This window comes from Lutra lutra, chromosome 5 (genome assembly GCF_902655055.1).
Source record: "Lutra lutra chromosome 5, mLutLut1.2, whole genome shotgun sequence".
NCBI lineage: Eukaryota > Metazoa > Chordata > Mammalia > Carnivora > Mustelidae > Lutra > Lutra lutra.
This window is the reverse complement of record NC_062282.1, coordinates 50,602,805-50,629,613: the sequence shown is the minus strand read 5'-3', so window position 1 is coordinate 50,629,613 and position 26,809 is coordinate 50,602,805. Positions and strand designations below refer to the sequence as shown.

At 36.1% G+C, this 26,809-nt stretch overlaps 1 protein-coding gene across 1 annotated transcript in view; it reads left to right on the top strand.

The window, feature by feature from the left end:
* Positions 1-26,809, top strand: part of RNF145 (ring finger protein 145) — a 56,219-nt gene that overhangs the window by 19,742 nt on the left and 9,668 nt on the right. Inside the window, 5 exon segments of the mRNA XM_047731441.1 lie at positions 7,296-7,387; positions 14,297-14,532; positions 17,236-17,411; positions 20,909-21,049; positions 23,978-24,160. Of these exon segments, the coding sequence (XP_047587397.1) occupies positions 7,296-7,387; positions 14,297-14,532; positions 17,236-17,411; positions 20,909-21,049; positions 23,978-24,160 (828 nt within the window).

The window sequence follows — 26,809 nt, the reverse complement described above, 5'->3', positions numbered from 1 at the left end:
TATTTAAAGGATACAGCTCTACAGCTCAGTGGTTTTAGTATGTTCACAGAACTATGCAAACCATCACTACGATTGATTTTAGAACATTTTCATCACTCCAGAAAGAAACCCCCACACCCACCCGTGGTCACTCCCCATTTTCCATTAATCTCCTTCCCCTCAAGCCTAGACAACAACGGTCAGTCTATTTTCTGACTCTATGGATTGGCCTATTGGGGACATTTCACATAGACACAGTATGTGGTCTTGTGCCTTGGCTTCTATCACTTAACATGTTTTTGAGGTTCAGCCATGTTGTAGCATGTATCAGTACTTTTTCTGTCCAAATCATATTGTTATATGAATATACCACATTTTGTTCATTTATTTATTGATGGACACAGGTTCTTTCCACTTTTTGGCTAATATGAGTAGTGCTCGTGAACATTATGGGTAGGTTTTGTGTACTATTTTGCATATACTTTAAGGTGAAATTGCTGGATCTATGGTATCTGTGTTTAACCTTTTGAGGAACTGCTGGTACTATTTTATCTCCCCTTTTTTTTTTTTTTAAAGATTTTATTTTTAATATCTACACCAAATGCAGCTCCAACCTACAACCCCAAGATCAAGAGTTGCATGCTCTACCTGCTAAGCCAGCCAGGTGCCCCTGCCATTCTATTTTCCAAAGTCGTACTATTTTTACCAACAATGTATGAGGGTCAGTTTCTCCATATCCTTGCCAACACTTGTTAAAATCTGTCTCTGTTAGTATAGCCATTGTAGTAAGTGTGACATGATATTTCATCTGGTTTTGATTTGCACTTCACTGTTGGTTAATGATACTAAGCATTTTTTCATGTGTTCATTACCATTTATAAATCTTTTTAGAGAAATGTTTATTCAGATCCTTTGCTAATTGTTTAATTGGATTGTCTTTATTATTGGGTTGTAATACATCTCAATTCTAGATAGAAGTCCTTTATCAGTTATAGGATTTACAGATATTTTTCACCATTCAGTCTAGTTATATCAAGGCAGAGTGTAGTATGGTACTAAGAAGGAAAATCAGTATTTGGCTAATTTAAGTAATTAATTATTTAAGTAATTTATTTGGTATGTCAGAAACTGGCTATATAAAAAGTTATTGCAAATTGAAAATTTCATAAGCTCTTGAAAAGCTGGGTTTCTGTTTTCCCTTAAGGCATGTACTCAAATAGGGGCGCCTGGGTGGCTCAGTTGATTAAACATCTGCCTTTGGCTCAGGCCATGATCCCAGGGTCCTGGGATCCAGCCCCACTTCGGGCTCCCTCCTTAGTGGGGAGTCTGCTTCTCCCTCTCCTCCTGCTCCTCCCTCCAGTCAAATAAATAAATCTTAAAAAAAAAAAAAAAAAGACATGTCCTCAGATAATGAAGCTGATTACCCTTAAGTGAATAAAAACTTCTTTAGAATATGTCTAGAATGGATATTACTTATAGTTCAGAGGAATTAAACTTTAGAAAATCCATGACCTCAGTTGATATAGTATGAACATTTAATATTTTATTTTCTATGTTTTCAGGTTCCTAACTCTTAAAATTACTAAACTGTGTTTTCATTTTGAGTGATTGTAAGGAATATATTTTCCAGGACCAATCCTACTTTAAAATTGAGACTATCCAGAACAATAGGGGAAAAAAGAAAAACTGACAACTGACATGACCATTCCTATGGGGGTATCGTCTTGATTTACGTCACAGTGTGTGTTTTTTCTCCTAAAATTTTTAAGCCCTAGTATTCTTTTTTTAATTATTTTTTAAAGATTTTGTTTATTTGAGAGAGAGAATGAGAGAGAGAGAGAGAGCATGAGAAGGGGGAGGGTCAGAGGGAAAAGCAGACTCCCTCCCAGGCAGGGAGTCCTTTATGGGTGACGATACGGATCCTCAACTCAAGGATCATGACCTGAGCCAAAGGCAGGCACTTAGAGTGGGTTAAGCCTCTGCCTTCAGCTCAGGTCATGGTCTCAGAGTCCTGGGATGGAGCCCCACATCGGGCTCTCTGCTCAGCAGGGAGCCTGCTTCCCTTCCTCTCCCTCTCTGCCTGCTTCTCTGACTACTTGTGATCTCTGTCAAATAAATAAATAAAATCTTAAAAAAAAAAAAAAAGGCAGGCGCTTAACCAACTGAGTCACCCAGGCGCCCCTAAGCTCCAGTATTCTTAAATTCCTTGTTTTATTGTTAGATTTATGAACTAACATGTCTGTTTTGTATGTGTGTAAGTTGAATTAAGAGACCCTGGGTTTCATGTAAGATTGAAAGTGTACTCCTTTGGGGCACCTGGGTGGTTCAGTGGGTTAAAGCCTCTGTCTTCGGCTCAGGACATGATCCTAGGGTCCTGGGATCGAGCCCCACATGAGGCTCTCTGCTCAGCAGGGAGCCTGCTTCCTCCTTTTCTCCTCTCTCGCCTGTCTCTCTGCCTACTTGTGATCTCTGTCTGTCAAATAAATAAAATCTTTAAAAAAAAAAAAGAAAGAAAGAAAGTGTACTCCTTTTCATCCTGGTCTCTGGTATGTAAGTAGGATTTCAAATGTAAAACTTCCCCAAAAGTTATTTGTATGTAAAATACAGATAATAAGCTCCCCATTTCATGAAAGTTTGTCTCATTTAAGGTTTCTGTTACAGGACTATTAGCATTTCGGGCCGAGTCATGCTTTGCACTGGGGACAGTTGTGTATTATAGTATGTTGGTGCCTCTGCTCCCTAGATCACAGAGCACACCCTCTCCAGCAGTTGTGAAACCACAGAGTATCCCTAATTGTCAAATATGCTTACCTGGGGAACAAGATTTTCCTCTGTTGAGAACACTGCTGTTGAATACACGAATTGTTAAAATGAATTTTATCGTTCTGTACCCAGCTTTTAATTTTGACGGGAATAAAATTGACCCATTTCAGTGTTTTATATATTTTCTTCTTTTGAACATTATCTGCTCCAGACACTAAATATTTCTGTAGGGGGTCACAAAGAAGCTAAGAAAGAACAGTGTAAGTAAATGAACGATTACTAGCACATTGTTTAGGGTATAGTAGATACTCAAATCCAGTGTTAGAACATCTCAGTACCTGGGATCCCTTAAATTGCAGTGCCTTTTGTTTGCACATATTGCATAAGAAAGCTTTGAGAGCTCACGGCTTAATTCTCTGTAAAAGTAGATTAGGTTTCTCTGGAATTAACAGTTTGAAAGCATTAAGTGGCCAGAATGTACAAATTGTTCTAGGTAGTTAGGTTCCTCAAGAGATTGTTACAAGGTTAGTTGGTGAGTTTTGGTAAGCTTCTAGATTTTGTTGTTGTTACTTTGTGTGTGTGTGTGTGTGTTTTGTTTTTTTTTGTAACTTGTATGCTTCTCCTTATAGCAAGAATTTTTCTAATTGCAAGTTATCCTTGAGGCCCTTTTCATATATCTCATACATTCTTATGCCCCCAAACAGTTTTAGTCACTGGAGAATAGGCTAGCACAGGGGATCAGAGAAGTAGATTTTCAGTGTTTAGTTTATTAGTGCTCGGGGTTGATTGTCAGTATTGCACAAATTGCACAAATGAAAAAAGTTTAAGAAAGGAAGGATTTTTTTTCAGTTATAAGTAGACGGCAGGGATTCTTGCTTCTGACCAGTTTAATACATTTTACTATTTAAATGTTCTAGATTTAAAAAAAAAAAAAACCCAACTTTTAAACAGCTTTAAAAAAATCAAAATTGAAAAATCAAATACTGCTTTTGAACATTTCATCTGATTCAGTCTTAAAAGAATTGTTAAATTTTGTTAAAAATTAGAATTTCATGGCTGTTGCATCAGATTAATTTTTGGACTAAAAAGACTCATGGAATTTTGCACAGTACCTTCTCTGGATCCTTCTTACTTGGCTTACTGTCTTATTTGAGTGACCCACTCTGTTGAGACACTTGAGTAATCAAGTTTTCGTTCTCAGCGTGGGATGCTGTGAAGTCGTTCATAACTTAGATATAGAGATCTTTGTTCAAACATTGATCCCTGTTTTAGTTCTTCCATACAGTTTGGGATGCAGTCCAGATTCTTCTTTCAGAAGGGACAGCTCATTGTTCCTTCTGAGACCAGTAGTTCAGCCCTCACTGAAGCCACTGCCTTGGCTCTGGTAAGCCTAGCTCAGCTGACCCAAAGAGGGATTACAGGCTTTCTGGGCCTGGCCCTCTTTGCTGAGGTGGGGCTTACTGGTGAGTCAGCCAAACAGGGAGGATTTTGAAGGACTGCTTGATAGATAGGAGTTGAACAAAAGAGAAAGGGTCTAAGTTGCCTAGAGAAGGTGTTAATTTCTATGGTAGGATGGTTGGTTCAATGGCTCAGGTCTCACATTAATGAGGGAGGTTGCAGCATTGAGGAGAGCTATTCTTAGGGTCCTAGTGGATTGCACCATAGAGAGCTAGTGGGAGGAAGCTGCTTAATACCATGGTGTTGTCATTAGGGCCTGAAGGTTGGTTATTCTTCTGGAAGGCACATCTCCCTTAGTGTCCTATAATCTTGTCAAATCACAAAGTCATGAAATATGGATACCGAAAAAGAATTAAAAAGAAAATCATTCTCTGTTTTTATAGCATTTATCACAACTATAATTAATTATTAGATTAAATAGTATGTTTGATGTTTGTTTTTCCTCCTGGTTTGTTAAGCTCCATGGCTAACAGGATTGTGTCTCTCTTGTCTGTTGTAGTGTTCCCAGAGTGTAGCAGTGTGCTAGCAACATATTATGTATACAGTAAATTCTTTTTGAGGTTAAAAGAAAAAGTATAGAGAATGTTAATTTTCCTTACAAATTTCATTATGTGAAGTTAGAATTCTTAAAAGGCAAAAAAAGCTGTAAAAAAAGGTAAACTAGTAGGAAACAATACAAAACCGTTAAATGTTTCAGCAATAAGAAATTGTGAATAGCGAGTTTGCTGTGTTATATATAAAACATCACTAACATGATGACAAAAGCAAACAAGGGAGAGAAGACATCAAGGAACCCAACTCTGCAGTTTCTCTCCCTCCCCCACTCCACTTGAGAGATCTCCTGGGGACTGAGCCCTTTGGGAGCAACTTTTGGCTTTTCCTGAGAGAGAAGTAGGGCTTTTGTAGGTACCCCTATTCCCCTTTTATTGAATTGACATAAAATTGAAGTGAACAATTCATTGGTATATATTAAATTCGTAATGTCATGCAACCATCACCGTTATCTAATTCCAGAATATTTTCATCACCCCATGGTAAAACTCAGTACCCGTTATGTGTCCTTTCCATTTTCCTATCCCCCAGCCCCTGGCAAGCATCAATCTGCTTTTTGTCTTTGTGGGTTTTCCCTCTTTGTAATTGGACCTCTTGGAGGGGGGTCTGCTGTGGCCACAAAGAAATTATTTGGCTTTAGAGACCTAGGACTCAGGTTAGAGCTTTTCAAATAGAAATTTCTTTCTTTAATAGTATTTTCAAAGACTTCGTAAATGTTAAGTGATATTTTTATGTGTATTTTAATTTATATTTCATAATTCTCTCAATTCTTCAGTTTTCTGTCCCCAAACTTTGTAAAATATGATAAATTCACATTGATAGTTACCTAGTAATGTAGTAATCAGGTATGTATATGTAATTTGCATATATAGTATTTATGCCTCTCACAGAGTTTCAGCCACTGACGTCTGGACTGGGTAGTCCTTTGTTGTGGGGCTGTCCTATGCACTGTAGAATGTTGTGGCAGCTCTCTTAATCTGGCGCTCACAGCAGCCCCAGCCCTTCTAAATTGTGACAACTAAAAATGTCTCCAGACATTGCAAAATGTCTGTCAGGGTCAAAATCACCCCTGATTGACAACCACTGCATTAAAATCATTGTTCTTGAGAATTTCAGTAAAAAGAGACTAGTGATTTATTATTTACTATAAATAGTCATCAAAGAATGATAGAAAATTGCCAAATCACCCATGAATCTAGGTCCATTATTGACTTTTTATAATTGTCCCCCAAACTACTTCCATTCATAAAATATATTTTAGTTTTTAATTTTGATTTTTTTTTTTTTTTTTTTTTTTTTGGCAGTACTCTCTTTGCGGATTATGTAAGGGTCATATCTTATTTGGCTGTGCTACCCTAAAGGATTTCAACTTGATTGCCTAATAGGAAGTAATTTCATGAAAAAAGTAAATACAGCCATGGGTTTGTTCAGATATACTAGAAACATTCAAACTGTTTTAAGTACAATGAACAAAGCATTCAGTAATTGAAGAAGAGGAGAATTTTTTTACACAAATTTCCTTATCTGTTGTCAGGAACTTAAGACCATAGTCTTCTAGTGTTACTACTTAGCTTACTGATAGTAAGTTAAATTTTCCTTTCCTGTGCTTCCTGGATGTGCACTGAAAGTTCTGTTTTCTTAGTTTGTAAAGGCTCTTTCCTACTTAGATCTTATTTCTCAGTACTCACATGTTAAATGAATTTAATTTTAAAAGAAATAGTAGATGTGATTTAAAACTTACTACAAAATGGGCGCCTGGGTGGCTCAGATGGTTGGGCATCTGCCTTCAGTCCGGTCATGATCTCAGGGTCCTGGGATCGAGCCCAGCATTGGACTCCCTGCTCAGCAGGAGGCCTGCTTTCCCACTCTCTGTGCCTGCTTCTGCCTACTTGTGATCTCTCTCTCTGTCAAATAAATAAATTTTAAAAAATCTTTTAAAAAAATTTGTTTCAAAATAAATCTGTAGCCTACTTACATGTTATAAACCTAATTTTAGATTCTTGAAAGAGTCAAAAGTGATAGTTTTTAAGGATTGTTCTGCTGTTAGCCAGTTTTCTAACTAGTTTGTGATTTACTTGTAAATAAGTACAAGTACAAGTGGGGATAAAACTTTGGGGAAAATAAGATAGGCAGGATGGTGGAAGGGAGCCAAAAGAGGGGAAATTTGATGTAATACTATTGATGTAGTATTATCAGTTGAGCAGTAGGGTTGAGGGATGGTGTCTCAGTGGTTTTTTTTACTGGGAATAGTTATTTAATAAGGCCTTGGGAAGAAAGAAAATCCCATATAGTAGTGCTTTGGCTGTCTTTTCTGCATCATAAAATTCACTTTTGGTAAATTCTGATCCAGTGCATAGAAGAAGGAAATGAAGTGCATCCTTACGTAATTCTTTATACCTAATTTTTTTCTCAGTATACATACGGAGAAAGATGTCATTAACATAATACTATGCTTTTTATAAGAATACTGTGCTTTAGCTGCTTTTCTTTTCCGTATGTGCTTGGAGTGTATCTAAAATATTTTTACCATTTTACGTATTTAGGGACTATGTCAGGAGTGAACTGGAGTCTGCCTATGAAGGACCAATGTATTTAGAACCTCTCTCCATGAATCGGTTTACCACAGCCTTAATAGGTAAGTATTATAAAAGAACTAAAAGTGTAGGTGGGGATCAGCTAGTTTTACTATCTTCTTTACATGCTTAAAATCATACATAGTCTATAGGTGCTTGTATTTTTTAATGATATTTTAACTATTTGGAAGGTTAATAAAGCTAGTTATTACTTTGTGAGATTAAAATTAAATATATAATGTTTTAAAATTCTTTATTGTTATTGAAAGCCATCACTTTAGTCAAAAATAAATTGCCAGAAACATCAAGAACTTGGGACACGATCGAAATATTTAGGTAGCACAATGTTAAAAATAGGCATAGTGGCTAATAACCCCAAACAGTGTAGATACAGTCCAAAGTGACCCTACCTACTGTGACAATTGCAAAAAAGGAAGTGAGAGAAAACGAATTTTGTGACTCTTAAACTCATCCATATAGAGGATGATAAAAGGCTGAATATTAGAAAAGGAGGATTTCTGTAGAGAGCTCTTTTCTCTGAAATACCTCCCCAACCGTTCACATGTCAAGAATTCAACAGTAGACTATTTGGAGAGTAACATGTCTTCTGTGGCTTAGGGGGGATATTGTAAAATCTCAAGCTGCACCATCTAAAATTAGCTACATGTAGCTATTGAAATGTGGCTAATCCAAATTAAGATACGCTGTAAGTCTAATACACCCAATTTCTAAGACTTTGTATAAAAAAGGTTGCAAAATGTCTTGTTAATTTTTTAATGTATGTTGAATGTTTATATGATAATATTTGGGGTTTATTAGGTTTAATAAAATATATTATTAATTCCACCTGGTTTTTGTTGTTGTTGTTCTTGTTTTACTTTTTATAAAATGAGGCTACCAGAAGGTTAAAAATTTAAAATGTGGCTCATAATATAATTCTAATAAGATATCAGTGCCAACAGTGGGCTGGCTGGCTCTTGAATTTTCTGACTATGGATGTAGTGAAAATGTCTTGTGGAGTTCTCTTGTATCTTCTAATCTATGTGGGCCAAGGGTATTAGTTTCCTGTGAACTAGAAAAGAGCCCCCAAGAGTCCATGGGATTTTTTTAGGTCCTTCTAAGAGAGCCTTTAGAAGAATAAGAAGACTTCAGTGGGGATTGAATTTTCAGGAGTTAAGACAAGAACTGAAAACTGAGGGTATATAACAAGCAGTAAGGTTAGGAGAGCCACAGTGATGGGAACAATCTCAGAAGAACCCACAAAAATGCACAGGAGAAAAGGCAAGGAGTTAAAAAAAAATTTTTAAGTGGGGGGCCAGTACGAATGGGGAGTGGTGTGGAGGGGCAGTGGGAGAGAGAATCTTAATCTAAGCAGGCTCCATGACTAGTGCAGAGCCCAGCGCAGGGCTCTCGATCTCATGACCCTGAGATCATGACCTGAGTAGAAATCAGGAGTCAGAGCTTAACTGACTGAGAGCCACCCAGGCGCCCCAAGGCGATTTTTTTATGCTCCAGCTTCATGTGCACCCACACCCTATCATTGTAAGAGCATAGGCCAGGAAGAATTTCCTACTTCTTTCTCCTTCTTCCTTCCCTACATGCTTCAACCCTGGATAAGTCAGGAAGAGTGGGCAATGGTGCTGTTAGAGAAAGAAGACAAAGCCTGTCATAACCTTCCCACCTCTCTCACAATTGTGGGTTTTCAGTCTTTAGTCCTGTAGGAGGCCTGAGCTGTGGAGTAAGGGAGAAGCCTCAACTTTAAATCAGTTTCAGAGTATAGGCTGTTGTTCAGTTGAGACTATAACCTCAGCTAGATGAGAAAAATTATAGGACTTGCCTTAGGGACAGGGGAACACTAGTCTTCCTTCACAGAGTGGATTTTAAAAGACAATAAGAGGAAAAAAATTCTGCTTTATGACTGTATCCTAGGAGTTGGTATATTCAATAGTGGTAACTATTGTGTGAAAATACAGCTGACCCTTTAACAACACGGGTTTGAACACGTGGGTCATCCACTTAAAATCCAGTACTGTTTAATGTATTTGCTTTTCCTTATGATTTTTTAAAATAATATTTTCTTTTCCTTAGCCTACATTATTGTAAAAGTACAGTATGTATTACATATAACATACAAAATGTGTATTAATTGACTGTTACTGGTAAGAATTCCAGTCAACAATAGGCTATGTTAGCAGTTAAGTTTTTGGGGAGCCAAAAGTTATGCAGGTGTTTTCAACTGTGCAGCTTGTTGGCCCCCAACCCTTGAATTGTTGAGATGTCAGCTATATTTCCTAGGTCAGAAAGCTTGTCAAGTATTATTTTTTATTCTGTGATGATGCAATATAGTATAAATTTGAAACATCTCCTTAAATTCTCCTACCAGTGGCTATGATCCTCTGTTTACTCAATTAAGATTCAGTTAATTGGAAATAAAATCCATAAGCAAGTACTTTCTACTCATTTTTTCCATTTCATTAATGAACTTTTAATGAAAAACTGAGTAATATTAATACGCCATCATTTCTTAGAGTTGCAAACTTCTTGGAGCTATTTCTAATAGTGGAATCCTGACATTAAGAGCTTACTTTGTGATTTTGATTTATTCAGAATTGCTGATTGGAATAGGCATATCAACTTAAACAGCTTCCAGTTCTTCTGTTGCTGCAGGAACGATTTCCACTCCTTCCTTTCACCTAAATAGGAGGAGGAGTGGTCTTATAGAGGATCCTAGCCTATGAGTCATATTCTTCTATGAAAGAAGATAAATGAAGCCTGTAACCCCAGAGTTGAGTACTGAATGTGCTGGCATAGACTTAGGGGAATTTTCAGAGTGTAGAGGAAGTTTACATCATGCTGAACAAGGAAATTTAAATATCACAGCTATGAGTACAGTGAGAGAAATAAGATATGCCAGGGTGAAAATTCCTAATCATTCCCAATATTAAAAGCATTTCCTCCAAGTACTTTCTTTTAGAATTTTTGCTAATTTTTTAAAAAAGATTTTATTTATTTATTTGACAGAGATCACAAGTAGGTGGAGAGGCAGACGGTGGGGGAGGGGGGAACAGGCTCCCTGCTGAGCAGAGAGTCCAATGTGGGGCTTGATTCTAGAACCCTGAGATCATGACCTGAGCCAAAGGCAGAGGCTTAACCCACTTAGCCACCCAGGCACCTCGAGTTTTTGCTAATTTTTTAATCAAAGAAATATACTTATTTTTAAAAGCCAAGACCTACTGCAATTTTATGATGAAAATTGGCTCTCTCCTGCACCACTCCTCTCCACAGTCCTGTATCAGTTCTCCAGAGGCCTTTCTCCTTTCTAAGTCACAATAATATCTTCCCTGCTATTACCTCTTTTGTTCTTCTCTGGAAATTCTGTCAACTGGATAATGTTCCTCCTACATTGACTCCCTAATTTACTTATTATTCTGTTTTCCTTCCTCTCTCTCTGTCTTTTGTTTTACTTTCTGAGGTTTCCCAACTTTATCTTCCATACCTTTTATTGTACCTTTTTTGTTTTATATTTTTAATATTCAGGAACTTGTTTTCATTGAATGCTTCTTTTTACTATGACAGCCTTTTTATTTCTTAGATATATCATTTATCTATTTGAAGCTTTCTTTGATTCCTTGAATTATCCATTTCCCCTGAGATCTTTCTTCTATTTGTTTTGGTCTTTGTGTCATGGGATAGTAGTGTTTTCTCAAACCTGGATTTGAAACACCTGGTTATATTAAACAAGGATTTATAAATACTGATGCCTAGGCCTCACTGAGGCTGATTAAAGCATAAGTTTTACTTAAATACCTAGGAGTCCTTGACTGATCATTTGTATTAAAGTAAGTTAAGTTGTTGATTGGAATCTTTAGATTTACCAACTGGCATGTTTCACAGTTGATGTTCAAGCGGAATTGGCTGGTTTTGAGTATTTGTATGTGTTTTTACTTGGACTTGATCATCTTCCCCGAAAAGGAACCTCCCCTTGTAGGGGAGGCTGTTGTTAGTGACTAGAAGGTGTGACAATAAACAAGGCAGCAGTGCTTGGATATCTAGAGAGATCTTATCTCTCAGGGTGCAGGCTTTTGTGTTAATCCCCTCTTTTCATATGGGCATCTCACTTCTGCTTTGGTGTCCAGGAACCTGTTCTTGTTCTCTTCAAGGTGTAGGCTTTGGTCTTCCTTCTAGGGTGTGGGAAAGAGTCGTGGCTGGTGAAGTTAATTGCCTGCTACCTCTTCATTCTCTGTCCTTTAAAATGTTCTCATAATTCAATTGATGGCCTTTCCTCTGCTTTTTGTTTTTGTTTTTAGTAATATGGGTTTTCCTCCTTTTATGCTTTTATGGCTATTTTTCACATTATTTAAATATCAGCTCTTTAAAGGCTAAGATTAATACTTTGTGGAAGAAAATACCACATGTTACAACATGGTAGATTTTTAATAAATGTTCAGCTTTGTGTAAAAATGGATGTCATTTTTGTATTCTTTTTTTTTTTTTTTAAGATTTTATTTATTTATTTGACAGAGAGAGATCACAGGTAGGCAGAGAGGCAGGCAGAGTGAGAGGGGGGAGGCAGGCTCGCTGCTGAGCAGAGAGCCTGATGTGGGGCTCGATCCCAGGACCCCGGGATCATGACCTGAGCCGAAGGCAGAGGCTTTAACCCACTGAGCCACCCAGGTGCCCCCATTTTTGTATTCTTTTAATAGTATTAGACTGAACACAAAACTAAAATCTCAGAGCATTGTTTTGCTTTTCATTGGCAAGAAGGAAGAGAAATTGACTCAATGATTCTCAAGTTAATCTGGCAGATAACAGGTTCAGGAATTTTCACGAAGTTCTAAAGGGATCTATGGAGGTTTGTCTAGTCAGTGAAATGGAACAGTGCGGTATTGTCATCAGAGTAGATCATTGAAAAGAATAACAAGGGGGAATCTGGGTGGCTCAGGTGGTTGAGCATCTGACTTTGGCTTAGGTCATGATCACAGGGTCCTAGGATCAAGCCCCATGATCCTAGGATTAAGCCTGATGCCATGCTCAATCCCATGGCCCCAAGATCACAACCTGAGCCAAAATCAAGAATTGGATGCTTAACCAACTGAGCCACCCAGGCACCCCTCAAATGTATTAGTTTTTAAATTAAAGAATACTGAAAGAAAATGTAGGTGATTATTTGTATAATCTTGAGTAGGGGGACCCAAGCGATTTAACCATGACACCAGAGGTAGAAACCATCAAATAAAAGATTGATAGGTTTGACCATTTATAGTAAAATATCCTATACTATAGCAGAAAAAAAGTATTAAAATATTCAAATGGACACATTGGGAAAATATATAGTCATAAGACAAAGGAAATTAGTATCTTGATCAGAGAATTCCAGAAGCCTACATTTCTCTAGTAAAAATGGCCAAAGAATGTGAAAAAGCATTTCACCAAATAATTGCAAATAATTTTTAATACTTATTTGTAATTGGCAGTCAGCAAATGCAACTTTTAAAATGCTTAGGAAATATTCCTTGCCCTACCCTTCCTTAAATTATTTTTACTGCTGACAAGTCGTTGGGAAAACGGGCACTGTGTACAACTGGGTGTTTTGTTCTGTAGGGCAGTCTGATAGTGTATGTGTCAAAAGCCTGAAATAGTTCTTTGACTCAGTAATTTCACTTTTAGGAATTTAGTCTAAGAAGATATTGGGAAATGTGCTCCAAATAGTTTATACAGGGATGTCATACATGTATAGGCTTATTCATAACAAAACATTTTATAATTATGAACTATTTGAAAACAGACATATGTTAGTACTGTGTCATATGGATTTAGTGTAATAAACCATACAACTAAAAACAACCATGTATATATACTTTCTGGTATAGAGAGAGACATACATGCATTATATGTATTACCTGAAAAAAACTGATTGTAAAATCGTACGTACACTGTAATCTCCTAGAAAACATTTGTGTATGTTCACATGCATAGAATAAATCTGAAAAGGGTAACAGTATGAATAACTGATTTTTAAAAAATATTTATTTATTTGAGAGAGAGAGCGAGCAAACTTACATGAGCAGGAGGGCAGATGGAGAGGGAGAGCCAATTTCAAGCCAGCTCCGCACTGAGCGTGGAGCCAGATGCCAGAGCTCGATCTCACAACCCTGAGATCGTGACCTGATCTGAAACCAAGAGTCAGACACTCAGTCAGACACCTCTGCCACCCAGGTGCCCCCAAATACCTAATTTTTATCAAGCATACCTAGGTTTCAGATACAATGCTAAGGTTCTCTATGCAGTGCTTCGTTTAATGGACCAAAGGTATTAACAAGCTATTTTTGTGTGATAGGATTATAAGAGATTGAAAATTTTTCCTGTTTTTATTTCTCTGTATTTTCTAACTCTTCTATAATGATCATACATAATCCTCTGGGAAGAATTTGTTGCTTGAATTTTTTAGTGTTGACTTTCACTATTGAGTCATTTAGAAAGAGGGCTTGCATAGTCCTGTAAAAACACTTAAAGCTTGAAAAATCTCAGAATGAGTTTTGTTGGAGGGTGATCTTAGAGAAGTAACTATCTCTGGAATTTTACGCTATCACCTATAGACCAGGACAGTTAAATATTGAGGACCCTTATAAAAAGAGCTGTATATAAACAGTAGTAACTGAATGACTATAATATTTAGTTAGATGTTAAAAAAGCCTTTTTCTATATTATATATGTCATCCAAAATGTGGTGAAGACCAGTGGATATTTGTGCTGCTTTTTTCATAACAGTACTTAGCTAGGGAGTTGGTGCTCAAAAGTGACAGAACATGTGAATATGTAATTTTGGTCAGGTGAGGTAAAAATTTGATTTAAGTTATTAACTAAGAGATCTTAATTAGACTTCTTCAACAACTGTGTCATCATTTTCTTAGCAGTGTCTTTTGTTTTTATTTTGTGGATACCAAATCTTAAATATGTTCTCCCCATTTTAGGTCAGTTGGTGGTGTGTACTTTATGCTCCTGCGTCATGAAAACGAAGCAGATTTGGCTCTTTTCAGCTCACATGCTTCCCCTGCTAGCACGACTCTGCCTTGTCCCTCTGGAGACAATTGTTATCATCAACAAATTTGCTATGATTTTTACTGGATTGGAAGTTCTCTATTTTCTTGGGTCTAATCTTTTAGTACCTTATAACCTTGCTAAGTCTGCATACAGAGAATTGGTTCAGGTAAGACTGACAACCACAGACAGCTAGATAAAATTCTACATAAAAATTAGTTCTATTAAAGATTTAGTTCATTCACAGTGGTGGTCATGGTAACGTTCTGTTAGATAGTTTCTAAGTAGCAACTGTTTTCAACCTAATTAGGAGCATCTGGGATTATGAAGAAGTGTTCTGCAGAGAGGCAGTGAAGTAAAGTGAATTTGTGGAAGCAGAGTGTCTGGGTTTTTACTCTGGCTCTACTGTTTACTAGCTGTGTAGCCTGGGGATGACGGGTAGTCACTTAAGTTGGCTTATTCAGTAAAATGGAACTAATAGTACGAGTCCTACTTAACTGGTAGGGCTGCTGTGCGATTTAAATGAGTTCAGTGCAGCAGACAGTATTCAGTCTGTGTTAACCATTATAATGAAGGTGAAAATAATACAGAATTGAAAACCTAGAGGTAAAAATCTTTGTTTTTCTTCTGATTAAAGTCCTACTGTGATTACAGGTTTTTATCCTTGTATTTGCCAGTTTATGTAAACTGAGAAGTTAAGTAGTTCTGGGCTATCATGTGATGGATTTTTGTCTAGATATACTGATTTTGCCAACAGGATATGCATCTGCCTTTCCTACTTTTTTAGCCTTTGCTCTAAAACAGATTATTCCCAGATAGAAACAATAGATAAGTATTTCTATTTGACTTGATGATAAGTATAAGTATGTAAAATAGATATTAAAGCTGACATTGATATAAAAAGAGTGCTAAAATGGACATTCTTTTCTACATTTTGACTGTGTGTATATGACCTTAAAGTACAGGAGGCTCTCAGATTGATAAACTGAAACTACTGAGTGAAGTGGGTTTTTTTGTTGTTGTGCTCCAGGGCAGATTTCCCAGAAAAATTTCCCTGAACTCTTGGCTTTAGGCTGATTCTGCCTTCTTTGTTCATCTTATGTAATGATTAACTTGAGCAATTCTCTTGAAAGTAGGTCTTTCAGAGAAGAGGAACTTATTTTCATACTCAATGAAGAGCTTTTTCATGAGGAATGGTTATAGTTGTATTCAGAGTAAGAATGACTAAAATATGTATTTTTTCTTTGAAATCAATCTACCCTAGTTTGTGGGAAACAGAAGACAATCAGTAATCATTAATTGTATACTGTTTATTTAATCACCATAAGGACAGAGCCCTCATTTCTCAATGTCCTGTTTACCTTTAAGATTCATGCATCAGTAGATGTCGTAGTTGAAGATAAATTCTAGGTTATGAAATCCACAACCTGGAAAGGGTTGGATAGGTAAGGAATGGAAACTATCAGGCTTTTTAGTCATCTTTTCCTTGAATGGAAAGGAGAAAAAGTGCCCTCTACCTCTCAGTGATCAATTTGCTGCTAATAATAATTTTGCAACTAGTTGGACAACTTGCTTTTTCTTTAAATATTTTCTAGTAGGGAAAAAATAGAAGTTAATCTTGACTGGATTTTAGAGAAAGCATTTGATTTATAGATCAAAAATTTAAATTTGGAATAACCTGCAGGTCATTGCATTTTAACTAATAAAAATATCTAGATCTACCTAGAAATAGGAGTTAATTAGAAATCAGAAAAACCTGAAGTCCATGTATTTTAATTTAAGATAGTTGTATTTTTTTTTTAAGGTTTATTTATTTATTTTTTTGACAGATTGAGAGAGAGAGAGATCACAAGTAGGTAGAGAAGCAGGCAGAGAGAGGGTGAAGAAGGCTCCCCGCTGAATAGAGAGCCCAAGGTGGGGCTCGATCCCGGGACCCTGAGACCATGACCTGAGCCGAAGGCAGAGGCTTAACCCACTGAGCCACCCAGGCTCAGATAGTTGTATTTTATTGAAACATTGTGATATCCTGTTGAGAGTTCTGGCAAGATGATTTGGCTGTGTAGGTTAGAGTTTGTAGCCTGCCTTGCAGAACCCTGTTGTGTTAACCAGGGTCTGGTCCCTGGCATAGTAACTCTAGAAACTTGGTTACATGTATGCTCTCAGGCTTAATCAGATTATGAGAATTAATTCCTCCTAATTAATCGCATAAGAGATTGTTTTACAAACTGGAAAGCTAATTTACTGATTAGTAGATTAATAAACTTTTTTTAGTTGTACCTTTTTTCCTGGTGTTAATGCACTAAGCAGATCAAATAAATTGAGAAGTGTTTGATAAATACACAGGAGTAGCAAGGGGAATTGATCTGTCTGGGGGAAAAGACTTGCTAACTATCTCCAGTAGATTAAACTCCAATGTTTATTCTGTCTTCTGTTGATCTGTTTCTCCCCTGTGACATTTCTTGAATACACCCGGAAAAATTCTTCCTTTTACATTGCCCCTTTTTCTAACCATTCACACACTATTGCTTCATTTATGGTAGTGTGGATCATTTTGATTTAGAGATGAGTAAGTTTACAAAGTCTACTCAACCTATCTTTGATGTAGTTTTACTCTGAAAGTAACTTTACTCTGAACTGTAAGGGCAGTTTATGGTTGTCATTTGATGAGTGTGTGCAAGTGTTAATAAGGATGCAAAATCAGTGAATTTTAGAGAATCTACTATGTACAGAGCTAACTTTAAAGGAATTTAATTGCAACAATCTCACAGTGAAAGAAAAGCAATTTAACTTCTCTTTAAGTACTTTAAACTCTTTTGTGTTTAAAAATGTTTATTGAAGTGAAGATATTTTCCTATCTCATTTTCTTATTCAGGTAGTAGAGGTATATGGCCTTCTAGCATTGGGAATGTCCCTGTGGAATCAGCTCGTAGTTCCTGTACTTTTCATGGTTTTCTGGCTCGTCTTATTTGCTCTTCAGATTTACTCCTATTTCAGTACTCGAGATCAACCTGCATCACGGGAGAGGCTTCTTTTCCTTTTCCTGACAAGGTAATTAATGGGAACGTGTGATACTGTACATAACCTTAGGAAGAGAAGACTTTGATCTAGGAATAGCTAGTTTTGCAATTTTCTAGTTACATTAGAGTGTACTCTATATTTAATTAAGATAGGATTTTCACTTGGTGGATGCCTAGGTCTGGCAGTGCATGCAGGTGCTAAGGTAATAATGGTATAGATGGCTTTAGCAAATGATTTGTGGAAAGGTATATAGCAAATTTTAAAAATATTTTTCTAATTTCAAGTTAAATTATTGGATGGGTAAATAAAGCATATGTTGCTAAAAATAATTGTCAATTATGGAGTACTTAATATGTGCCAGCCACACTCCTAAACACTTTTCTTCACACATAATCTTGACCACAACCCTGAGAGATAAGTGCCTTTGTTATCATTTACCATTTTCATAGCTGAAGAGACCGTACAGAGAGTACTTTGCCCCAGGTGTCAGAACCCATCTGAGTTCATACCCTATGACTTAATCTTGCAGCTAACGCTCTGTTGTTTTTAATGTTTTGCTTCATTCAATATAGTCAAATAATTGGAGAAGTAAGCATATCATAATGCTTTGCTGTTTGCCCCAAAGGAATTCCAAGACTTGGTTTTTAAGATTTAGTTTAAAAAAAAAAAACATAGCCTTAAGTCATTGGAGTCCTTTTTTTTACTGAAGTATCTTAGTTGGGAACTATATCCACATTTGTCATTTTTCCACTCTTTGAGTTTGAATCTCAAGCCCTCGGACTCCAGCACATGGCTGTCTATCTTCATTCCCTGGCACAGACAGGCGAGAATGAAACTCTGCCCTTCAGGAGAGTACACAGTACAAAAGCAGACAAAAGTGTTGAGTTGTAGTTAATAGAGCTGTTGTTTCTCAGCCAACCAAATGGTGGAGCACTATGCAGTGAGGGGCGTAGGAAGAATGCTACACAGTTTTAAGTATCAATAAAAATGTCGTAGGACAGTACCTATTTCAGTAAATAAGCAGAATAAACTTACTGGCACTGAGGCAGATTTTGTACTTTCTAAAAATAACACTTTCAGTTGATAAGTAGCTTCTGTAAGCATGCAATAAATTGATACCCAATACATTTTATTTTATTTTATTTTATTTTTTTTAAAGATTTTATTTATTTATTTGACAGAGAGAGATCACAAGTAGACGGAGAGGCAGGCAGAGAGAGAGAGGGAAGCAGGCTCCCTGCCGAACAGAGAGCCCGATGTGGGACTCGATCCCAGGACCCCGAGATCATGACCTGAGCCGAAGGCAGCGGCTTAACCCACTGAGCCACCCAGGCGCCCCCCAATACATTTTAATACCCAGTTCATTATTCATGAAGTTTCACTGCTATTGTTTTTTAATGTAAATAATATGGAAGTTTTGTGAAGAATTTTTAAGTGATCCAAAAAGTAATTCAGTTTAAAGAGAGAAATAGAATCCTTTGGTTAGGATAATAACCCACTGTGGAATTGGGATTGGTCATGTTTTAGACCAGATTATTAGCCATTAAAAAGCACAGTCAGATCAAGTGTAGCATAGTGTGTAATAGGCTTCACAAATCAGTAAGCCTATGAATGAATTTGGACTTATTTACAAAGTTTGAAAGTAATACTGAGATTTTTAGATGAGGTTTAGGTGTCTTTTCAAAATGATTTTTCTCTCTGTTCCTTTTTATACATAGGCTAGATTACCCCTTCTCAAAATAGGAAGTTTAAATTTGGTTTTTAACAGAGAAGTTCCCTTATGGTTCTTCTGTTAATTTCCATTCCTGTAAGCGTCGTTCATTGTCCCTGATGCTCCTTCCAGGTTACATTGGTGTGTTGCCTTACCAAAGAACAACTTATTTACCAAAGGAAGATCACAAGTTTATCAGCACACCCTGACTAAACAAACCGACTAAAAAGCACATGTAAATAAAGGGCTTGTTTTTGCAGCCAGAAAATAGAAACTAAAATCAATAAAACCTCTCACTAAAGAGAGAGAAGAAGAAAAGTTTTATCAAGTTTTCCCAATTCTTTTACTTCCCCCAAATTAGATTGAAACGTTTTGCTTTCTTAAGTATGTTCTCTTTTGAAAAATATCCTCCTGAAAATGTAATTAAATCATACGGTTTGGTTGTAAAAGATTTCTCCAAATACGGAGACAAGAATAGAGAAATAGTATGGAACATCAGTAAAATTTTCAGACTTCCAGTGAGAATGAAGTAAAATTTTTAGTATATTTTTATTTATGATTATCACTTTTTAGTTACTAGACAATTTGTTTAAACATCCTGTATAGGGATTTCTCTGAGAAGAGGTCACATCTTGGGAAATTAGATTTGTAAGAATGCCATACAGTCATTCTTTTAGCTATCAACCACCATAATTTATAGATATTTTGACTCCTTAAAGAAAATAAGACATTTTTTTCTCATCGTAATGTACATTGGTCTTTGGAAAAGTAGATGTTTTCATTTAAGAACTTACTTATAAGGCAATTAATTGTGTAGGAAGGATAATTATGTAGCAGAAGCACAGAGCTACATAGTAAAAGATAGGTATTGATTTGCCTGAATGAATTCCTCATTGCCTGAATGAAGTTCTTAACTGAAATTCTGAAACTTATTTGAACATTTGTTAAATGCTGTATAAATGCTAAATCCAAATTATTAGTACATAATACTACATATGTTTGTAAAATACTTAATAAGTTAGTATCTAAAATGTTCAGTGAAAGTATTGAATGTATTGCCATAAAGTCTGAAAGTGTTTACAAGCTTTAGGTAGTGTAAGGTCTTCCAATTCTTCTTGTAAGTGGTATTCATAGCAAACTTTTATGTTAAAAATTGATATTAAAATTATTTTTAAATGGTCTTAGGCTATATTCTTGGATATGCTTTTGAAATAACACAGAAAAGAATGCAATTATGTAAACCTAAATTAAATTAAAATTTAAAGTATCAATAATATGGAAAATACTGTTACACTGAGAGGAGTTGGGAGCTGCAAAGTCAGTATGGGCCTTCCCTGATAGCAATTTGGTCAAATAAGGAGTTTTGACTATTATATTAGCACAAATTGTTCACAGTCTGAATAATTTGAATAGCCAGCATTTTTCAGAAGGAGCTATGGGCATTATACGAGTCTTTTTTGAATATTATCAGCATGTTAATTATATGTTTCTTAGGGTTTGAAGAAAATTTAAGCCATTACTGCTTTTGAAAGAAATGATAGATAAATAAAAATAGATAAGACTTTGTTTCAGATGTGGTGCTATGTACGGAATATTTGCCAGAGATATTTAAAAAAAAAAAAGTAGGTTAGGATAATAGAAGAATGAATTTAAATTATTAATGAAATGGTTAGGTGATTTTTACCTCAAATTTTGGTGTGGGGTGTTTTAATTGAAGAGGATCAGGTCAAGGTTGGTGGTTCTGAAGGCTTAAGATGGTTTTATTTCAAATGGAAAATTCTTATCTGTCAGTATTTCCCCACCCCCCTTTTCCTAGTATTGCTGAATGCTGCAGCACTCCTTATTCGCTCTTGGGTTTGGTCTTCACGGTTTCCTTCGTTGCCTTGGGTGTCCTGACGCTCTGCAAGTTTTACTTGCAGGGTTATCGAGCTTTCATGAATGATCCTGCCATGAATCGGTAAGTTCTTGACTATGGATATCTCTAGACATTAAATATTGTATAGAACTTGAAGAAATAGTGATGAGTTTCGGAGGAAATAGAATTTTGAAATTTTTTTTTTTCTTGAATGGTTGCAACTGTTTGGATTTAAAATACTTTGAAATATTAACTGAATTTCCATTTGTAAAAGATGGATTTTTACTATATGTACATAACAGTATATCTTGGACACGTTCCTAGATTTAAGAGATTTGGGGGGGGGGCGGTTGGGGAATAAGGGGCAGAGGGAAAGAGAGAATCCTAAGCAGGCTCCACACTCAGTGCAGAGCCTGACATGAGAGGATCAATCTCACAACCTGAGATCATGAGTCATGAGCTGAAATCAACTGACTTAACTGACTGAGCCACCCAGGTACCTTGAAAGATTTTTTGATAGCCTGCTTTTTCCCATTGAAGTTTAAGTATAGCCCTGTTAAAATCAAATTTCTATATTTGATACTTGAAAAAATTTTTTGTGTGTGGACATAATTTTGATACTGATTGAAGTTTCAAGGGATACATTAATGAGAATGTAGAATGGTTAATCTAGTTATTAAATTGCTAAGGTCAGATATTGGGAAACCCTATTTCTAGAACTTATCACAATTTCTGTTAATATAGGAATTTTTAATGGTTTCATTTATATAAATTTATATAAACTCTTAAAATTTTAAGTCTTTATGGAATGTTTAAGAATTAGTAGATGGGGGTACCTGGGTGGCTCAGTAGGTTAAGCCTCTGCCTTCGGCTCGGTCATGATCTCAGGGTCCTGGGATTGAGCCCCGCATCGGGCTCTCTGCTTGTCAGGGAGCCTGCTTCCTCCTCTCTCTCTCTCCGCCTGCCTCTCTGCCTACTTGTGATCTCTCTCTCAAATAAATAAATAAAATCTTAAAAAAAAAGAAAAAAGAATTAGTAGATGGGGAGTACCTTGTAAATTGGAGGAAACATTTTTTTTTTGGTGTACATTATTTTTTTTATGACAGAAGAGAAAAAAAACCTAAGCTTTATAATCTTCCTGCTAGTCCCAGCTAACACCTTTATAATGGCAAAAGAGGGAGAAGGGGAGGAAAGAAAAATAATTCATGTATAAGCTCATAAAATTCACACCATTCAGAAAATATGAAATGGGAAGTGACAACTCTTTTTCCCCTGCTTGCCATTTCCTCTCCCTAAAGGTAACAGCTTATAATGGTTATTTTTAAATTTCTTACGGGGAAAAGTATGCATATATGTTTTTGCTACTCTTGTTGTTTTTGTTTCATTTCCACATACTATACACAGTTTGGCCCCTTAGTTTTTCACTTAAATATGTTTTGGATTTTTTTTATATCAACACAAAGACATCCTCATTCTTTCTGATAAAGTCATAGTATTTCAAAATACGAATGTATTTCTTTTTTTTTAACCCTTAATTAGGAAACTTTCAAATTAACAAAGTTGAGAGAATAGTAAAGTGAACCTCCATATACCTGTGACCCATCTCCAGTAATAACAGCCAGTTTTCTGTCATGCATGCCCCTATCTACTACAGTTACTTTGTCCCCTCCATAATCCCCAGCTGCCCTTGGTGCAGATCCCAGATTTAGTATCATTTTACCCATAAATATTTCAATCTCATTTGAAAAAGCATAAATATAATAGCACATTCATTCCCCGTAAGAGAAGAATTCCTTGACATCAGATTCCCAGTTGTGTTCATATTTCCCTTTTTTTTTTTTTTTTAACATTTTGTTTGGTCAACTTCAGATCTAAATAAGGGCCATGTTGCAGTTGGTTAATATTTTTTAAGCCTCTTTTAATATTTAGGTCCCTGTTCTGTACTTTTTCCGTTTCATTTTATTTGTTGAAGACACCAGATTGTCCTGTTTAGTTTTTCAGTTTGGATTTTGCCAATTGTATTCTTGTGATACCACATAACATGTTCTGTTATTCACCATATTTTCTCTTACATTTAAATTTTTTGTAGTACATCCATAGGGTAAATTATTACCAGTAAGATTATTGAATTGAAGGGCATATACATTTTTAAATTTATTAGCGAGTTTTTCTCCAAAAAGGTTTTATCTGTTTTATCTCAATATTAGCCTCCCCATTTTTTTCTCACAATTCCTTGTTGGTGGTTGGGTCACCAAACTTTGATATATTTGCTCATTTGTGGTTTTGAAAAACTGGACTTAGCCTTAGTTTGTTTATTTGTGAGAGTTCTTTGTAAATCAAGTCATTAAGATAAAAAAAGATCTCAGGATTTTGTACATATTTTCCATATGGAAACTGAATTTCAAAAAAGTTTATAGTCTGCTTAAAGAGACCTTTCTACTCCAAGACTATGAAGACGTTCACCTGTGATTTTATTTTTTATAATCAAGATATAGCTTATATAAATCTACAAATGGGAGAGTATCTGGCTTATTATCAAAGCCTGGCTAGAACACTTTTATTTATCTTAGAAGTTGCTTTTTAGGGGTGCCTGGGTGGCTCAGTGGGTTAAAGCCTCTGCCTTCAGCTCAGGTCATGATCTCAGGGTCCTGGGATCGAGCCCCACATCCGGGCTCTCTGCTCAGCAGGGAGCCTCCTTCCCTTCCTCACTCTCTGCCTGTCTCCCTGCCTACCTCTGATCTCTGTCAAATAAATAAATAAAATCTTTAAAAAAAAAAAGTTGCTTTTTATCTCCTCATTGTATGCTCAAATAATAGCTGTTAATGTTTTGCATGCATAAAATGGTGTATTATGACTATGTATTACTATTATATCGGTATTCTATAAAAGTTAATATTCTGATGAGGTTTGTTGTCTAAGTCAGACCAGATCACAAATATGTAACAACAATGTAAGTCTTTGAATTATTTTTTCTTGGAATGAAATGAGGTTCTGACTGATTGCTTTCCTGAAAACATATGCTTTTTCTAGGGGCATGACAGAAGGAGTTACGCTGTTAATCCTGGCAGTGCAGACTGGTCTGATAGAACTACAGGTTGTTCACCGAGCGTTCCTGCTCAGTATTATCCTTTTCATTGTCGTAGCTTCTATTCTGCAGTCTATGTTAGAGATTGCAGATCCTATTGTTTTGGCGCTGGGAGCATCTAGAGACAAGTAAGAAACTTCCTAAAAGAAATTTTTATATTATTCTTTATATGAGTTTGTTGTCTGAAGATTTAGATAATGTTTAGAGACAGAAAATGAATGAATAATTGGTATTAGCTTAAGGTGACAAGTTTACCTTTTTATTTTCTCTATGTGTTTTGATTTTTCTGTTTTTTTCTCTCAAGAGTCTTACAGTTAGAAATCACATCAAAGGCCAATTACAAGTCAACTTTTTCTTCAGAGAAATTTAATGCTTTTTATATTTGTTCAGTTTTAAAATGAAGAATGGAGAGGATCAAATTTAGTCCAGGAAATATAGTAAATAATAGATTTTCTGTGTAGTGCTAAAGCAGAGAAAGCATTGAGAGAATAGAGAAAATCATTTGAAGGAGAGAGAAATAAAGGCTCTTGGGCAGTCATAAAGATAGGCATTTATGGAATAACGGCCTCATCAGATGGCCTTTAGACAGTTTTAACTTACTGAGGTTTTAAATGGGGATTCTTGATACCTTATGGGACCAGGTAAAATTAATAGCTGCATTCATGTTCATGCCATATTACAGAAGTTCTCTTAAGGAATAAAAGTCATTATTTAGGTGCGCCTGGGTGGCTCAGTGGGTTAAGCCTCTGCCTTCGGCTCATGTCATGATCTCAGGGTACTGGGATCGAGTACTGCATCGGGCTCTCTGCTTGGCGGGGAGCCTCCTTCCCCTTCTCTCTCTGCCTGCCTCTCTGCCTACTTGTGATCTCTTTCTCTCTGTGTCAAGTAAATAAATCTTAAAAAAAAAAAAGTCATTATTTAGCTCTCTAAGATAGAATTAGGCTTACTGTAGCTTCTGCAGGGGCATTCTGTAACGAATTACTAAAAATTCAGCACTGCTGTTTCTTTCCAGCATTTGTTGGTATTCCATTCTGCCGAGTTTTGAAATACCTGAATTTATTGCTTCTTCAGTAATGTTTTATGAGTAAGGGAACAGGCGATCTTTTGGGAGATAAATTTTTGACAGCAGATTTTTCAAAACATTTCAAATTAACATTTTAATTACAGTTCATCAGATTTGTCTTTTTATCCCCATATCCCACATTGCTGAACATTCTGAAATTTTTCTCAAATGGTGGCTTCAAGAATCTGTTTAATTTCAGTAAGCTCAGAGCTCTTGATTTGTTTCAGATAACCATTTTAATTATAGTTATTTGAGGTTTGGTTTTGAGGTTTACGGTATCTCAATAGAAGCATTTCATTGTTGAACTCAGCTGTGAGCTCGGTTAAGTAGCCATTTAAATGGGTTGTTTTGACCTAAGTACAACACTATTTTGTCATTTCTGGCAGTATCATTTAGTAGTATTACTTATACAAATTAATTTAGCATATACTGATAAGACTAATATAATACTATAGAAAATATTAGAAAAGAGAAAGACATACATAGTTCCACTACCATAAGAACCAGTAAGTAAATCGAGTTCTGATTTCCACCAGGATGTTGAAGTAGCTGCATTACTGCCTTTTTCCTTCAAGGTCAAATGGAGAGGAAGTTTAGAAAGGGAGAAGCCCTGTGTGTGGGTGGGCGGTGGTTATTTTGCATTGATGTCAGTGGTGTTGGTGTGGGCTGCAGCATTAGCCTAAGCCAGAGTGGCTCTTGGCTATGAAAGCATGAAAAAGGGTTGAATTGTTAGGGTTAGGTTCTTCTCTCTACCATTGCCCGCGGTAAATAAGAGTACTATCAACAGCTATATGCCGGTACTTTTTTAAAACAAGTGAAATGGAAGAGTATGAGAAAAATGTAACTTACTAGAACTGACTAAAGAATTTAAAAACTTGGATAGTTCTGAGCTGTTAAAGAAGTGGAAGTAAATGGCAAACATCTCAACCCAGATGGTATTATAAGCAAGTTCCAAACTTTGAAGGAACAGATTATCCCTATTTGAAATACACCCTTCCAGACAATAAGAAGAATACTCTTAACTCATTCTTTGAGGCTAGTATAATCCCTGTTTTGAAATCAGACAGACAACTTGAGAAAGATGAAGTTTTATTTCACTCGTAGTAGGAGGTACTATGCAAATTTTTAGGATTAGCTGGAGTATGGACGGCTTGAGCACTGGAGCAGAGAGCCCCCAAACAGACCCATATATGTTGGACTTTGATATATGACAGGGGAGGCATGTCCAATGAGTAGGACAGGTGGTACTCTTCCATAATGTTGCTAGAAAAAAATGGTTTCTATTTGGAAACGGATGGAATGGGTTCCTATCTCACACCATTAAACAAAGAATCAGCCCTGGAATGTTAGAAACCTAAAATGTCAAAAACAAAAAAATAAATCTCACATAGGCTAATATATTACAGACTTTCAAGTAGGAAACAGTTTCTTAAACTGACTGCTGTGGAGGAGTGAGACTAAGTATTAAGAAGGGCCATGGTTATGAAAGGGAAGAGTTATAAATCTAATGATTACAATTAATAACTTTTTAGACCTAAAGTTAACTTCACAAACTGGGAGAAGATATTCATAGTATTTGCACTTGCCCAAGAATTGGTATCAATATACAAACAGCTCAAATGAGCAAGAGAAATGGATGAAATACATTTTTATCTTTAGGTTTTTAGTGAAAGAGGAGACACCTGAAAATGAAGAAAGGTTCAGTGTCATGTAA